The 15,995-nt window shown below is 38.1% G+C and overlaps 3 protein-coding genes across 9 annotated transcripts; all 3 read left to right on the forward strand.

The window, feature by feature from the left end:
* The first annotated feature begins 2,039 nt into the window (after positions 1 to 2,039).
* LOC103414744 (chaperonin 60 subunit beta 2, chloroplastic) lies at positions 2,040 to 6,353 on the forward strand. Of its 2 annotated transcripts, none has more exons than XM_008353111.4 (15): positions 2,040 to 2,318; positions 2,690 to 2,920; positions 3,016 to 3,141; positions 3,469 to 3,606; positions 3,684 to 3,779; positions 3,925 to 4,167; positions 4,255 to 4,489; positions 4,665 to 4,834; positions 4,929 to 5,006; positions 5,102 to 5,173; positions 5,279 to 5,383; positions 5,501 to 5,593; positions 5,684 to 5,776; positions 5,890 to 6,016; positions 6,102 to 6,353. In XM_008353111.4, exons 2-15 carry the CDS (start codon positions 2,696 to 2,698, stop codon positions 6,113 to 6,115), a joined length of 1,815 nt encoding a protein of 604 aa, XP_008351333.2. In that variant the 5' UTR covers positions 2,040 to 2,318; positions 2,690 to 2,695; the 3' UTR covers positions 6,116 to 6,353. The 2 variants fall into 2 exon arrangements, with proteins under 2 accessions (XP_008351333.2, XP_008351340.2); XM_008353118.4 differs by having other exon boundaries at positions 2,127 to 2,323.
* Positions 6,354 to 8,223: 1,870 nt separating this feature from the next.
* On the forward strand, positions 8,224 to 13,006 carry LOC103415437 (pumilio homolog 12-like). Of its 6 annotated transcripts, XM_070818672.1 has the most exons (10): positions 8,337 to 8,476; positions 8,663 to 8,713; positions 9,252 to 10,608; positions 10,723 to 10,981; positions 11,160 to 11,322; positions 11,554 to 11,717; positions 11,817 to 12,075; positions 12,296 to 12,410; positions 12,520 to 12,563; positions 12,649 to 13,006. In XM_070818672.1, the coding sequence occupies exons 3-8, from the start codon at positions 9,333 to 9,335 to the stop codon at positions 12,401 to 12,403; spliced, it is 2,229 nt and encodes a 742-aa protein (XP_070674773.1). In that variant the 5' UTR covers positions 8,337 to 8,476; positions 8,663 to 8,713; positions 9,252 to 9,332; the 3' UTR covers positions 12,404 to 12,410; positions 12,520 to 12,563; positions 12,649 to 13,006. The 6 variants fall into 6 exon arrangements, with proteins under 6 accessions (XP_028955081.2, XP_028955082.2, XP_070674773.1 ...); XM_029099248.2 differs by having other exon boundaries at positions 8,224 to 8,476; positions 9,252 to 10,981; XM_029099249.2 differs by having other exon boundaries at positions 8,331 to 8,713.
* Positions 13,007 to 13,362: 356 nt separating this feature from the next.
* On the forward strand, positions 13,363 to 15,900 carry LOC103414785 (protein MET1, chloroplastic-like). Its single transcript, XM_008353159.4, has 7 exons — positions 13,363 to 13,972; positions 14,294 to 14,400; positions 14,517 to 14,611; positions 14,734 to 14,810; positions 14,926 to 15,046; positions 15,297 to 15,356; positions 15,436 to 15,900. Exons 1-7 carry the CDS (start codon positions 13,548 to 13,550, stop codon positions 15,577 to 15,579), a joined length of 1,029 nt encoding a protein of 342 aa, XP_008351381.3. The 5' UTR covers positions 13,363 to 13,547; the 3' UTR covers positions 15,580 to 15,900.
* The last annotated feature ends 95 nt before the right edge of the window (positions 15,901 to 15,995 follow it).

Consider the following 15,995-nt stretch of genomic DNA (forward strand, 5'->3'; position numbering starts at 1 on the left):
TCCTGTAAAACACCAAAGTCAGGAAAAAGGAATGACACAACAATTTGAGGATTTGGTGACTTTGCTGGCAGACATCAAATTAAGATGAAATGAGGGAACCCAAAGAACATTGTTCAAAGTGATATTCTTGTCAAAAAGTATTGAGCCAATTGAAGAAATAAGAGTAGATGAACCAGTGGGTAAATTAACTAAAGGCATGGAAGAACTATGTGTTCGAGTGAAAAGAGAAGAGTTGGATGCAATGTGATATGTCGCTCCATTATCCAAAATCCATGTATTAGAAGATACATAATTAATTGATGGAAACTCACAAAAAAACCCGACCTGTCGTATTTGCAAATGCATTGCAATTTTCTGATTTTTGTAATTTTACCATGGATATAGCTGCTATAAGCTATTGAAGTTGTTCTAGTGTGAGCCCAGCAAGCAATTTGAAAAGATGCGTCCGCTGATTTGAGATAGAATTGGAGTTGATGTTTGAATTTTCTCCCATTCCATGATTAAATTGTGATTCAAGGCAAGGGAAAGAAAAAAAATGTCTCGCTCTTAAAAGCTTCAAAAGCACATGAACACAAAAAGGGAAATTAGGAGCCACCACGAAGGGGCTCTGATACCATCATAAGAACCAAAGGTTTGAAATTTTTCGTATGTTATTGATATGAACAGGGAAGTAAAATATATACCGAGATTATACATGATTAATCCCATGAAACGTGTTGGCTTCCTAACTAAGTAAATATACATAAGGTAAATACACAACAATCAATTTGATTCGTGAAGATCGATCAATGCAGACATACAGACAAAGAGTTTTTTTTTTTTTTTTTTTTTCTGTAGGTAGGAGATTATGATCTGTTGCTTCCAATCCAAGAAAGCTAGCTATCACATACAGAGACTTGAGTGTGTGTGTGTATATATATATTTGTACGGGGATTGATATATCCCTCATCATATATGTATATATATGTGTGTGTGGGCGCATGCACACGCGCGCGCGTGCGTGCGTGTTTGGAACTTTCATAAATTGAGAGCATAGATTATATCTCCTTCACACGTACTTACAACCAGAATTTGAAATTAACAATTTAGCCGGCCGGCCAGCCTGAGACTCGTTGGATTATATATAGCTAGATTTGACCATTGTGATTAACATTTGTTTTCTAAAACGACGAAACATTTCCAATTTTGTTTTCTATAATGACTATTTAAGGTAAATTCAGTGACTTCACAATGGTTAATGCTAGAAAAAAACCATTCGACTAATGCATCGATCTTAACTTCAACTGGGATCAAACATTATTTCATTCAATATTCTTTTAATCTAATAGATAGAGAAGTGGCGTTTGAAACATCACTCATCATCTAAAAACATGACTAGTTTGAGTTTAAAAAGGAGAAATGATGTCCACATTAGTGAGAATAGATTAAACAATTAAGGTGTCAAATCATTCCCTAACAAAATGAGGTCGTATTTTTGTGTTGTTTGTTTTCAAATTGAATAGCATATAATTCATTTGGAATCTGTCTACTTCATTTATAAATTTTTATTTTTTTTATTTATTTGATTATTTTTCCCTTTCTTTTTTTTATATTTTAAATGAAATGACACAACACAAATGATAAGTAGATATATAATACCCAGGAGGATCCTCTCCGGATCCTTAAATCGTGTCCGTTCATTGTATATCGTGTCATCAATTTTCGTCATGTACTATTCATATTTAATTTAAAAAATATATTTAAAATAAGTTCTGACTGCACGATATACTACGATGTACGAACACGATTTGAGAATCCCACTATCCCCACAAAGAGGATCCTGAGCTCATCCATATAATACAAGCAAAGTGTTGCGTAAGAAGAATATCCATGTCCATGTGGGAATATCTGCATAAGAAGAAAATTCCAAATCAACTAATGTAAGTGCAATCCCCTCTTCTTTGCCATAAAAAGACCCATCAATATCTTGAGACAAAAAAAAGCCCAAGATTCAAATTATTTAAGCCCAATACCCACAAAATTTCATTCAGAGTTCTAGAGTGTTCGTAAGGAGGACGAACGAAAAGGAATCGGACGGTCCAGATGGAGTTTGGGTCTGGAAGCTTCAAGAGCTCAAGGGTGGGGAGTGGGTAAACCTAACGCTCGCTCAGTCGCCAATATAACATAACATTTCCCTCGAGCTCTCACTCCTTTTCCTTGTGCTCTCTCTTGGGCGTTTCTTATCCAAACCCACCAAAACCCTCAAGACTTCGCTCTCCAGTCTCCCTATCTACCTAAACCCTATCGACTCTTCTTCCACTCTGCTGTTTAGCTCTCAGGTGAGGTGATTCATCTCTTCAACCTCTCTCCCTTTCTCTCTCTTGAAGCTCTGTTACTCAATTGTGCTCGTGTTTCTGGTGCTTTTGAGAGGCGGCTTGCTGTCCTATATTCTGTGTTGTGCGCTATCAGTATCAATTGAAGCCTTTTTGGATTCTGTGCTTCCCTTTTCTTTTTCAGCTTGTTTTGTTTGTTTTTATTTTTTATTTTTTTTGTATTGGGTTTGTTCTTTGCTCCATTTGAATCCAATTCACCGTTATCTTAATCATCCATTTCATTTGAAATGAAATGACATGAAATTGGTTTTTTCAATTAAATGAACACAGATGAATTTGAATTTTTCAATAATTGCATGTGCTACTGAATTTGACAGGGGTAGATGGCATCCACATTTGCAGCCATGACTTCAGTTGGTTCGTTGGCTGCTCCTAGCCGTGTCATTGACAGGAAATTCGACAACTTGTCGTCTCGTGCTTCAATCTCTTCATTCTCTCTCTCTAGGAGGCAACATGTGGCTATGAGGAGGACACGAGCTCCCAGGATCTGCGCCATGGCCAAGGAATTGCACTTCAACAAGGACGGCTCTGCCATCAAGAAATTACAGGCGAGTCTTTTGAAGAGCAGGGCTGCTAATTTGTTTCCATTCTGTGGTGCCTCTTATCTTTACGTGCTCTAACATATTATCTTATTGTTATACAGACTGGTGTCAACAAGCTCGCCGACCTTGTTGGGGTTACACTTGGTCCAAAGGGAAGGAATGTCGTTCTAGAGAGCAAGTATGGCTCCCCCAAAATTGTTAACGATGGTGTAACCGTCGCAAAAGAGGTATATGACCCTTTCTTTGTGTCACATTTTCGGAGGGAACAAGTTTAAAGCTTTCAAGTGCTCCTCTTAGCTTTTATATGTTGTAGTTCTGAGCTTGAGAGCGTCAATGTTTCATTTAGCATTTCAAGATGTAGTGTGAGGTGAGACATGAGAGCAGCACGTTGTGAGTTTGGCAAAGCATATGAGCTAAATGAAGTCCTTATTTGGTCGGATAGAATACTGAAATGAAACGTTTTCACTTTGTCCAAGAGTTTGCAATTTTGAATTTAGGGCAATTTTCATGAGGACTGTAATTTTGAGATTATTAACTTCCTTTGCTGCCTAAAGGTTGAGTTGGAGGACCCTGTTGAGAATATTGGAGCTAAGTTAGTGAGACAGGCAGCTGCCAAGACTAATGACCTGGCTGGTGACGGTACAACCACTTCTGTTGTTCTTGCACAAGGTCTTATTGCTGAAGGTGTCAAGGTTTGTACCGTGGTCTTTCTGATTACATTTGAGAGAGATTGTGTGAAAACTTCTGTTAACTGAATTCAATTGTTCAGGTGGTTGCAGCTGGGGCAAACCCTGTTTTAATCACACGTGGCATTGAAAAGACCACTAGAGCCCTAGTAAATGAGCTTAAGTTGATCTCCAAAGAGGTAGCGTAAATTTATTTCCAATTTTTACAGTCTCAACCATCGACCATGTGGTGTTAGCCTAGCATTATGATTTCCTTTGTTTCTTTGCATTGCTTCATAATCCTTAAATCTCCTCAGAACAAGAAAAGTTTACAACTCATTGCAGGTTGAAGACAGTGAGCTGGCAGATGTTGCAGCTGTTAGTGCAGGAAACAATTACGAAGTAGGAAACATGATTGCTGAAGCTTTGAGCAAGGTGGGTAGGAAGGGTGTGGTGACCCTTGAAGAGGGAAAGAGCGCTGAGAACAGCCTGTATGTTGTTGAGGGAATGCAATTCGATCGTGGTTATATCTCACCTTACTTTGTCACTGACAGTGAGAAAATGGCAGTTGAATATGAGAACTGCAAGGTAACATATCCTTTTTCCCTGGGTGATGGAAGTTTAATTTTCAATGTGTTATTTGTGCCTCCTAATACAAGAGTGGGTTTTGTGCAGTTGCTTCTTGTTGATAAAAAAATTACAAATGCAAGGGACCTTATTAACATTTTGGAGGATGCTATTAGAGGAGGATACCCAGTTGTAATCATTGCAGAAGACATTGAACAAGAAGCTCTTGCAACTCTTGTTGTAAACAAGCTAAGAGGAGCTCTTAAGATTGCTGCCCTTAAAGCTCCCGGGTTTGGTGATCGCAAGAGCCAGTACCTTGATGACATTGCTATTCTAACTGGAGGTACTTTTACGTCTAATTCATTTTTTTGGTCTCAACTCTTGCCTAGGTGTCTTGTATGCTAATAATACATGACTTACCTCCTCCTGTTTGAATGGAGCGTTGGTGTAACGTATGAGTCTCCTTTATTGTTTTCTGTTTGTAATGTGATATTGAGATACTATTAATTTGCTTATAGGAACTGTCATCAGAGAGGAAGTAGGACTCACATTAGAGAATGTTGGAAAGGAGGTCCTAGGCCATGCATCGAAAGTGGTTCTTACAAAGGATACCTCCACAATTGTTGGTGATGGAAGTACTCAGGAAGCAGTTAACAAGCGAGTTGCCCAAATTAAGAACCTCATTGAGGTGAAACCCTCTTTCTCCTTCTCTAAAAAATGCTTACGGACGTTTGTCATTCTTTATAGTCTTATAGCCTTAACAAGTTAAACAATTATTGCAGGCGGCCGAGCAGGACTATGAAAGAGAAAAGCTTAATGAAAGGATTGCAAAACTATCTGGTGGTGTTGCTGTTATACAGGTAAGTTTTGAAATACACGTAGACAATTTGGATTATGATGTATTGGTGTTGCAATGGTAATTCATTTGTATTAACTTTTTCTTGAATTCTCCAAGGTTGGAGCACAAACAGAGACAGAGCTGAAAGAAAAGAAACTGAGAGTTGAAGATGCTCTGAATGCAACAAAGGTACCCCAACTCAAACTACATCTTTTCATATTAAGTCCCTGTTAAGTTTTCTTTCATCTGCGCTTTAAAGCGCCATCAAAATTTAAAATGTTGGTAATTGTCCAGGCAGCTGTTGAGGAAGGTATTGTTGTCGGAGGTGGATGCACACTTCTGAGGTTAGCATCAAAGGTTGACGCAATCAAAGATACTCTTGATAATGATGAAGAAAAGGTAACAAATCTGTTGATTATTGAACTCCCCCAATCTTTTTGGGTTTGATTCAGAAGAAGATTCTGGTTATGACTGAAACTGTATTGAATGTTGGCTCAAATCAATTGGTGATTGCAGGTTGGAGCAGATATCGTTAAAAGAGCTCTTAGTTACCCTCTGAAATTAATCGCCAAGAATGCTGGTGTAAATGGAAGTGTTGTCAGTGAGAAGGTATTCTTTCGTTTGGCTCAATATAGAATATTCTATGCTTACCATGTGAATGCTATGTTTGTTTTAATAAATTGGAGTCTCCTTTTTCAGGTGCTTTCGAGTGACAATCCGAAGTATGGATATAATGCTGCCACTGGAAACTATGAAGATTTAATGGCTGCTGGAATCATTGATCCAACCAAGGTGAGTTTCTGTGCAGAAGCTGTGTTAGACGTTGCCTTTTATTGACTTCCACGAATATAATTGAAATCTCATTTACATAATTTACTGAATTTTTGATTCCTTTTATTGTTCAGGTGGTGAGATGTTGCCTAGAGCATGCATCCTCTGTTGCGAAAACTTTCTTAATGTCAGATTGTGTGGTTGTTGAGATTAAAGAGCCAGAACCTGCAGTGCCTGCCGGCAACCCCATGGACAACTCAGGTTTGTAGATAATCTTGTGCTCTCTATTCCGCTTTTGTGTTTGTCTAAATGCAAATTTGCCAACTTGTTCCTTTTGTTGTGACAGGCTACGGTTACTAAAGTTGATCGAGAACGAGTACGATCTGAGGAAGAGGAGCGAACAAGATCAACCTAGAATCCTAGACCCTAGACGATGGCAACAAGTTATTAGAACGATAGTATTTGAATGGAAGAAATTTTTTGTATACATAAAGGATTCCGGTGAGGTTAGCTCACGGGAGTGCGGCGGATGTTGAATTCGTGTTCAGTGTAGCGATCACTGCAAGTATAATTTGAATGGAAGAAATTTTCGTGCCAAGAGTGTTTGTATTCTTGATTTGTTTTGTTTTGTTTGAGTTATTGATAGTCTTTGACATTGAATTGCATGTTCAAAAGAGGAAAACAAGCTCAACGGAGTTAAAAGAGAATGGTTAGGCTTGGGCCAAATAATTTTCAAAGGATAAGTGACTGGTAAGACGCATTTAATGTTGTAGAGTGTGATTAGGTTGGTGTTTTTATCACGCACGTTAAGTTTTGAACCGATTATAGCTGTAGACGGTAATGTAATTTGTGGGCTTGTTGCTCTCATCTTACAAGGTCATAATCTAGTGGGATGTCTGTCTAATCACTAATTAGTCAATGTGTGGTTGCTTCCTCCGACCCTACGTCAGTTGCTTGGAAATGGAAAAGCAATAGATATCGAATGTGGAGAAGAAGACAGATCTTTAGTCCAATCATGTGTTTTTATAAACGACAAAGAAGTAACATTTCTTTATAATTTTTACTTTTTTGGTGACTTGTTTTTGGTCAAGATACTTTTTACTCACTGATCTAAATTTTTTAGATATTTGGTAAGGATTTGATATGGAAATGAAGAGTAATTATATGTGGAAGATGTTATGGAAGGGTGAATATAATAGTGATATGTGAATGAATTACTGCTACAATAACAAACAGTTAATAATGATCCGCTTGTCCCGCCTCTTAGTCATTCCAACTAGCAATTCCAACTAAATTCTAGTGAGTCGACTAGTCATCTCTCACACACTCTATCTCTTTCTCCAGAAAATATAAAGCTCTGGGTCACGTCCACGCATCAAATTGAATTTTTGATATGGCCATTGGCCACCCTTCTCTTCAACTCCAATGCAACTATTAGTAACATTTTAATTTTTACAGCCTTGTTTTTCCCCTTCAAAAAAAAAAGTATTCAAAGATTCACCATTGTACAAAGGAAGCGGTTTTCATACTTTTTTTTAGTTTTAGCTATTATATTGAATAAATAAAAAAGAATTCATGGATATGATTAAACAACGGTGTGTTTGAGGTCAGATCACAAAAAAAAATGTTTATGTCAAAAAAGAAGAAGATGCGTTTATCTTTTCCCTTGTATAATACACCATGGAGCTACTATTAGTAGTGCATTATCTTTCATAAATTATATATCAATTTCAAGCGCATAGCTACATAATTAAGGTGAAATAAGTGCATACACTAAAGTAATGTAAACCCAAAGGTTGCTTGCTAGTTGTGGCGATGGGCCCCCCTTCCCATATAGGCACAAAAAGCTAAGGCAATAAGGCACGTATGGCATTGCCAATTCATAATGTTATATAATTTGGTAAGAGATACTGAATTGGGTAACAAGTTGACGCACCAAGAGAAATATACCGTTTCTATATGTTTTCAATCACACATTATCTCTTATTCTTAGGATGGTGGATGGAATGGTGTGGGATAGCCTCCATACTTCAACAACTACAAGGTTTTTATTTTGCTTTTATGTTTTACTCGAGTTCGAATCTCCCCTTAAGTATACTAAAATGACATTAGAATGCTAGAATTAGAAGACGAACAAGTTTTAATGTCTTATACTGTCTTTTACTACAAGTAAAAGAAAGCCAATATAATAAGCACATTGAAAAGTGAATGCACAAAAACAAAGTGGGTGAGAGAGGGGAGGCATATGAGATGATATATAGAAAATGTAACATGGGACATAGCATACCATAAAACAAACAAGAATAAGAAGCATTCCATCCCGCATTTTCATTTTTCTATTTTTCGTGCAATTCATGCATGAAAATGGCAAAGATGGGCGATTGGAGTTGGTGGTGTTGCCAAATGGCCATCTCTTTCTCCTTTTCTATCCCTTTTGAGAGAGAGCCTTCTCCTTGACGCCGCCTCCTTCTCCCTCACTCCACCTCTCTCTTTCTCTCTCCATTCCTCAATTCCTCTCTCACCTCACCAACAACACTTATTAACACACACACACACTGTCACTCCCTTTGCACTCCCTTTTCTTTTAATTACCCAAAACACCCTCTTTCTCTTCTCCAATTCTCTGCCCAACACTCTCTCTGTATACGCCTCTGTTTTCTCTCTCACTACGATTCTCCACTGCCACCCCTCATTGCCCTTTTTTTCCCTCACTCCTCCCCCGTACGTCTCTCCCTCCTCTTTCTTCTTTTGTTTGGATTTCCTTATTGGCTTCTTTTTCTTCTGCATTGTTCTTTTGCTATGTTCACCCGCACCTCATATTGTTGCCCTTTCTATGTTGATATATTGATTGTGAAGTTTTGATATTCTTTTGATTCTGAATTATAAATTTGGCGTCTTGATGATCAGGATCATCTGGGTTTTCTCACATTTGATCAGCTATCGATTTCGGGTATTCGGGTATGTTTCTTTCTTTTTATTTAATGGGAATAATTCAAAGCAATCGGATTGATCATCCATTTTCTTTGCTTCGCACGTAATAATCGAGATTTTTTTTTTAAATTTTTTTAGTTGAAATTGTGTGATCATCCTGCTGATGATCCTCATCTTTTTCATGCATTGTGTGGACTCTGTTTCTGGACTGAGAGCTGACATAACGGCACTGATTGATTGTTTTTTTTGTTTAATGGAATGTTGTCCTTATTTAAAAAATAATAATTAAAATATAAAATAAATAGTTGTAAAAATGGTGTATTTTGATGACCAATTTCTCTAGTGGGAGGGATTTTATCAGATTGAAGTGTCTTTTCATTTCAAATTGGAATTCTGGCGTGGTTTCTGTCTGTAAAGTGCGGGTTATTTTTAATTTGCATAAATATTGTAGGACCATGTCTTGAAATTGATAGTTTGAGTGCGTTGGTTTTGTATTTACTGATTTTTTAATAATGTCATGTGTGTTTATTTTGAGTTGTAATAATAAATTCTTGCCGGATTGAAGGGTTTATCTTGGGAGTTTGCTTGCCTGCTAGTGCTTGCTCTGTCTGGCAGAGTGCATTGTTAAACGGACTGCGAATACGACATGGAAGAAGGAAGAACTGAACTAGAGTTTGATGAATTTGAGAAGCTTCTTGGTGAGATACCAAATGCTACTTCTGGGAACACACATTCTGATGAATCTGGAACAAAGAACGCGTCATTGTCTCCCATCTGTGTGAACTCCTGCAAGGGGCCATTGAGTGAAAAACTCCATAACAATGGGAGGATAGATGGGGGGAGGAACTCGGCAAATAAAATTCAGAAATCACCTGTGAAAAGGGTTCAACAAGATGTAACAAATCTACCTGATGATCAATCCTTAACGTCTGCACTCACAGGACTGAGCTTCGATGGTGCAGTGAATATGGAAGCTGGGAGTCATGTCGAAAATAGTAAATCCTTGCAGAACTACTCCTTTTCAATGAATGGCCAAATCGCAAACAGCTTAAAGACACAGGTTTCAAATATGGATACGCAGGTCATGGTTGTTCCCTCTTTCCAAGCACCAAATAACATACCTTGTGGATTTTATGAGTTTGATGCGATAAATGCAGGCCAAGAAAGTTCAAATATGTTAAAGTTCAATTTTGAAGAGCTTAAGAAACCGCAGGCTGCCTATTCACAGCCTATTGAAAATTTATCTCCTGGTGTTCCTCTAGCTCCTGCAGTGCAAGGTTTTCATTTCCTTTCTAATGTGCCTGCTCCTGGTCTGCAGTTTCCTCTAACATCTGATCATCAGCAGCAATTCTTTCTTGATGCACAATCTCGTATTCCTTACCTACATTCTCAACAGCTAAACCAGAATCAAATTAGTTGGAGGAACATGGAAGAGGAGCAATACTATAGGATGCAGCAGCGATATGTGTACTTGCAGCAGCTTCATGATCAGCGGTTGGAAGCTCAGCATCTGGTTCAAGGGAATGGGAATATTGCAAGCAGGCTCACGTGTCCAACCCCGAGGTACCCCCATTTTGAGGTACCAATCTCTAATCGGCTTGAACAATCTAATCAAGAACGAATATGGAACAATTATGTGGTTCCCAGGGGTCCACACCAATCAAATCCTGCTCTTTCGTACACAGATTTTAATGGGATTCAAGTTCTTGACAAAGTGGGAAAGCAGAGTTTTCCTGAGAAGATTCTAACAAGATCACATGGGATGAACACACTTAAAGCTGTGAAGTTCGGTGCTATTGGAACAGATGAACCACTTACTCATGTTAGCCAGAATGGCAAAGCTCTCCCAAATGGTCATTTCCGGCATGCCTTATCTACTCAAAATACTGGATGCTTTCAATTGGATAGTTTGAACACATGGGGTATGTTCCCTAGTTTAATGCATCTTAAGAATACAGATATGAAGGTGCTACCTCAGAAATATACTGATCTGAAGACAGTGCCTCAGAAATATAACTCCATGGATGAAATCACAGGAAGAATTTATCTAATGGCTAAGGACCAGCATGGTTGCCGCTTCTTGCAAAGAAAGTTTTCTGAAGGCGCCCAAAAAGATGTCGAAAATATTTTTTCTGAGATCATTGATCACATTGTTGAGCTCATGACAGACCCTTTTGGGAATTACCTCATTCAGAAGCTGCTTGAAGTGTGTGATGAGGATCAGCAAATGCAAATTCTTCATTCAATCACTAAAAAGCCAGGGGAACTTGTTAGGATTTCATGTGACATGCATGGGTTTGCTCTCTCTCTCTCTCTCTCTCCCCCCCCCCCCCCCCCCCCCATGTGTGTGTGTGTGTGTGAGTGTGAGTGTGTGCGTCGTTACTCGCTTGTGCATGCATGTGGGTTATAATTTATCCGCTGCATGTTTTTTTCTATATTGATATGATGAAATTGGGGTTCTTCCAAACCACAGGACTCGGGCTGTTCAAAAGGTTATTGAAACCCTCAAAATTGCAGAGCAGTTTTCCATGGTTGTTTCATCGCTAAAGCCAGGGATAGTGACTTTGATAAAGAACACAAATGGAAATCACGTTGCACAGCGCTGCTTACAGTATTTAACGCCTGAATATCGCGAGGTAAAACATATAGTACTTTGAATTAATTTTGAAGTTTATGAGCGCATGGATGTTGCTGATGTGGAGATTTTTTCTTTCTCTGTGCAATGTTGCAAGCGTGATGACTTATTCGTGTATCTTCTTATTTGTTGTCGGTTGGTTTAACTCAGAGTACCTTACTACATGAATCAGTTTGTAAATTCATTAAATCATGTATCACGGAATGAAAGATGGCAATGGTTTCTTTTGCAGTTTCTTTTTGCAGCTGCAACTACTAACTGTGTAGAGCTTGCAACTGACCGCCATGGTTGTTGTGTGCTACAAAAATGCCTTAACCACTCGGATGCTGAACAAAGAAACCGATTAATCTGCGAGATTACTTCAAATGCACTAATCCTTTCTCAAGATCCATTTGGGTACTCTCTTTTCACCCCTCCATTTTCAATGTCCTTAATTTAATACATCATTAACATGGTTTAACATGGTATGATATCCGCGTCATCTTTTGTTTGCAGGAACTATGTTGTGCAATTTGTCTTTGAACTTCAGCTTCCGTGGGCAACTGTACATATTCTTGACCAGTTGGAGGGTAATTATGGGGATTTGTCGGTGCAGAAGTATAGCAGTAATGTGGTTGAGAAAAGCCTGAAATATGCAGATGAAGAGCGTCGCACACGCATTATTCAGGAGCTGATAGAAAATCCGCGCTTGGATCAAGTCATGCAAGACCCTTATGGAAATTATGTTGTCCAAGCAGCTCTTAGTCAATCAAAGGTAAAGTATTATAGTACATCTTACATTCTTTTTCGTGGTTTAAATGAAATTCCTGTTCTTTTACGAAGAATAATTAAATTAATAGATGTGCATTTAATAACAAAATACAAGTGAAGTGATCATACGGTTCTTGATCATTTTTCTAATCTCTTTTTCTTTGGGGCAGCGATGGGGTTTTTCTATGCTTGTCCTTCTGAAATTCTCTTTGCTGTTTGAGCAGGGAATCCTTCATTCTAAATTGGTGGATGCAATAAAACCTCATGTGTCAGTTCTTCGGACCAGTCCTTATGGGAAGAAAATCCTCTCTAGCAACATTTTGAAGAAATAAACTTTTGGTATATTGAGACAATATCTTCTTCTTTGACATGGCATTCAAGATTTATCCATTTTCATTCCTTTGGCATTGCGTTCGAGCTCATCGATTTTCTTTCTTCCACATTGTAGGTTTTGATTCGTTCAAAGAATCCCTGTAAATCTGTAATAAGCAGGTGAAGAAAAGCTCTAGCGCTAAAAGGTTTCAGTTTTGACCAGATGGAAATTGAATCTTATTCTTTCTGGTTTCTCTCTCAACAGGTTTTGACAATGTCAGAGCAAATCTCGCAGCATCACACGAGATGGATATGTTTGTAGATTAGCGGATTCGTTTTTGTCCCGTTTGGTTTTGCATAGGAATAAAAAGGAATATGTGAAGATGAAGATTTAGAGTTGTTTGAGCTACGGGGAAACTGTACCATGGTTGGAATTGGAGGATGGAGCAATGTGTATCTTGCATCTATAGATTATTACTACCAGAAACATCTATGCTTCATCTATGTTTTTGTTGTGTACTATTAGTATTTATTCAGAAACATCGTGTTGCTGTTTATTAAAACCTTATTATGTTCTAACTTAACCGTTGATTATTCGTTAACGTTAGGTCTTCTACTGCTAATATTTGTCTTCCTTTTGTTGCTAATTTTCTGGTTATTATGGGACTCACGTACAAACAATAAAATGATGCCGTATGGGAATTATAGGACATGGTTCCTTGGGGGATTAAAAGGGGGAAATTTTGTTTTTCAAAAGACATTTGGGTGATAGGTTGTGTTATAATACAAAACAGAGTTGTATGTAACAACCCTAAAAACGGTAATTTTATGCGCGCCTCAAAACTCAAATTTTTATTAAAAGTTTGCAACCGGTTGTATTTAAAGTTACACATACTCTCTTGTGTTGTGCAGGAACACAGAAGACCTACCCATTAAAACGGTCGACTTTGGCAACCACCCATATAAGTGACATGTGGCATCACACCCTTGAACTGAAGACAAGAGACTATTAGAGCCACTAGTCATGGACTCGTTGTAATCCAAAACCTTTTTCTTTGAGACCAAACAAATGGAATTTCCACCCCAAACTTCCCCAGCAACTCCAACATCTTCCTCTTCTTCTCCTCCTTCACCGTAATTTCAGCTAAAACAAGGCCAAACATAATGTCTTTAGCTCCAACAAGTCACCTGTCTCTGTGTTCTGCACCGCCAATGCCAAGAACTTCTTTGACCAAGCAGCAGAACAACCACCCACTTGTGTTTTTTCCGACCAAGAATTTCTCAGTTCTGAGCACTTCAAGCAGTTTCCTCGGCGCCCGTTCGGTTAGACTGTCTATTTTCTTAGTAAAAACATCGGAAACTGAGTCGAAACCAGCAGAGAGTGGAAGTGAAGGAGGAGGAGGAGGAGAAGGAGAAGGAGAAGGAAAACCAGAAGCATATGAAGAGTATGAGGTGGAAGTGGTGCAGCCTTACGGGCTGAAATTCTCCAAGGGCCGAGATGGTGGAACTTACATTGATGCCATTGCGCCCGGTGGATCTGCTGACAAGACTGGCAAGTTCACTGTTGGGGATAAAGTTATTGCCACAAGGTTGTTATCTGATCCTTCTTCCCCTTGTAATTTTTGTGGCTTTATTTGTATGGTTGTTGGACAGCATGACTCTTGCTTTGCATATTTCTGAAAATTTATCCGGAAATATATTAAAATGAAATTGGTTACAAACTGTTAATTAACAATGGAATCCGAGGGACAACAATATGTCGATAAAGGGGCATTAAACTGTGGTATTTATTACTGTTTTTATTCCAGTTCTTTTTGGCACGTGCATATTGTTTGCGCTTTTGATCAGTTATTTATGCCAATGAGTTCCTGTGTTGGCAATGTGATCAAACAGTTCTAAAATGCATGCAGTGCAGTTTTTGGGGATGAAATATGGCCTGCTGCCGAGTATGGGAGGACAATGTACACTATTCGCCAGAGGATCGGTCCACTTCTCATGCGAATGCAGAAGAGATACGGTTAGCTCATTCTCCCTGCCTCGTTTTTACTCGTTATCCAAGTTCAAAGCTCATTCCCCTTATATCACTCTTCTGTAACATTGTCTGAGGTTTTCGGAAATTTTGTTTCTTTCCAGGCAATTTAGATACTTCAGGTGAATTAACGGAAAAGGAGATTATCAGAGCTGAGAGGAATTCTGGTGTAATTAGCGGAAGATTGAGGGATATCCAAGTAAGTGAATCATTGTTCCAGTTGCCAGCACAAACAGTCTGAATTGTTTCTTCATTTTTTAAGAAGATACTTCTAGAAATGGTCTCCAGTGTAGTCTCTAAATGTTTGTAAAATGAATTCAGATGCAAAACTATATGAGGAAAAAGGAACAAAAAGCTCAGAGAGAAAGTGACCTTCGACAAGGCCTCCAGCTTTACAAGTATGCAGCTTGATCTTATATGTACATTCTTTCATACTTCATCTTTCTTTTATTGGAAAAGTTATAAGTTTCAGTTTGCTTCCATTTATTTATGTTCTTTTATTGGTTGAAAAAGGGGTGGCAAATATGAGGAAGCATTGGAGAAATTTGAATCTGTACTAGGATCAAAACCAGAGTTAGATGAAGCTTCCATTGCAAGTTACAATGTTGCTTGTTGTTATTCTAAGCTTAATCAGGTATCTAATAAGAATACTATTATTATGATTAATTTGCATGTTGCTTCAACATTTCTCTTGGTTTTGGCATTCAAAGATTTAACCAAGCGTGAAAAATGTTTCCACCTGAGTTTACCTACATTTTGATTTATCCGTCTACGGCTGATGCTGTTGCGTGCATTGAATAGTATTTTCTGAAGGATTTCCTCACTTTCATATTCATTTTTGCGATCAATTAACTGCTTTGTTTATATTGCAATTCTTTATATAGATACAAGCTGGGATCTCAGCACTTGAGGATGCCTTGAAAGCTGGATTTGAAGACTTCAAGGTAACGGACCCACATTTGAGAATACCATGGTTTATTTCACAGAGATTCTTATGGAATTTATTACTATTACTGTCAACAGAGAATCCGGACTGATCCCGACCTAGAGAATGTAAGAAAATCTGAGGAATTTGATCCTCTATTGAAAAGATTTGACGAATCATTCATCAACGAGAATGCCATCAACGCAATCAAATCTATATTTGGCATTTTCAACAAGAAATAGTGCAATAAGCTACTTCAAAAGTTAAAGGAATTGAGCTGGTATGCATTTGAGCTTAACGCCAAATCAATGAAGGGATTGACCGAGCCATCAGCCATCTGGTGCTTCAGACGGATCAGTTTCACAAGTATCAATTTGTTCATGGTTTTGGTTTTGGATGAGTTTGGAGATATTTTTCTCTCTATTCTTGCTTGCTTCAATCTTTTTCTCTGATGAGAATCTTCTGTTTGTAATTTGCAAGAATTGAAGATAGAAAAAAACTTACGAGGGTAACGAATGGCCTGTTTGGTATTGGATTTGGATCCAATATTTTTAACTTAAAAACAAGTTTTGAGTCTCGATTTAAGATTTTTGTTTGGTATTTGATTTGAAAACAATTCTCAAAATTCCAACCCAAAAATATTTGAAAACAAAGCCTA

Source organism: Malus domestica, chromosome 03, assembly GCF_042453785.1.
Source record: "Malus domestica chromosome 03, GDT2T_hap1".
Lineage (NCBI taxonomy): Eukaryota > Viridiplantae > Streptophyta > Magnoliopsida > Rosales > Rosaceae > Malus > Malus domestica.

What these genes read in the sequence shown, in the direction of transcription:
- LOC103414744 (XM_008353111.4), top strand. Translation starts at nt 2,696, where the DNA reads ATGGCATCCACATTTGCAGCCATGACTTCAGTTGGTTCGTTGGCTGCT. An exon ending in GTGTAACCGTCGCAAAAGAG is followed by an intron (nt 3,142 to 3,468) that starts GTATATGACCCT and finishes TGCTGCCTAAAG; the next exon opens with GTTGAGTTGGAGGACCCTGT. An exon ending in AAATTAAGAACCTCATTGAG is followed by an intron (nt 4,835 to 4,928) that starts GTGAAACCCTCT and finishes CAATTATTGCAG; the next exon opens with GCGGCCGAGCAGGACTATGA.
- LOC103415437 (XM_070818670.1), top strand. Translation starts at nt 9,333, where the DNA reads ATGGAAGAAGGAAGAACTGAACTAGAGTTTGATGAATTTGAGAAGCTT. An exon ending in ATTTCATGTGACATGCATGG is followed by an intron (nt 10,982 to 11,159) that starts GTTTGCTCTCTC and finishes TCCAAACCACAG; the next exon opens with GACTCGGGCTGTTCAAAAGG. An exon ending in TAACGCCTGAATATCGCGAG is followed by an intron (nt 11,323 to 11,553) that starts GTAAAACATATA and finishes TTTCTTTTGCAG; the next exon opens with TTTCTTTTTGCAGCTGCAAC.
- LOC103414785 (XM_008353159.4), top strand. Translation starts at nt 13,548, where the DNA reads ATGTCTTTAGCTCCAACAAGTCACCTGTCTCTGTGTTCTGCACCGCCA. An exon ending in GCGAATGCAGAAGAGATACG is followed by an intron (nt 14,401 to 14,516) that starts GTTAGCTCATTC and finishes GTTTCTTTCCAG; the next exon opens with GCAATTTAGATACTTCAGGT. An exon ending in CTGGATTTGAAGACTTCAAG is followed by an intron (nt 15,357 to 15,435) that starts GTAACGGACCCA and finishes TACTGTCAACAG; the next exon opens with AGAATCCGGACTGATCCCGA.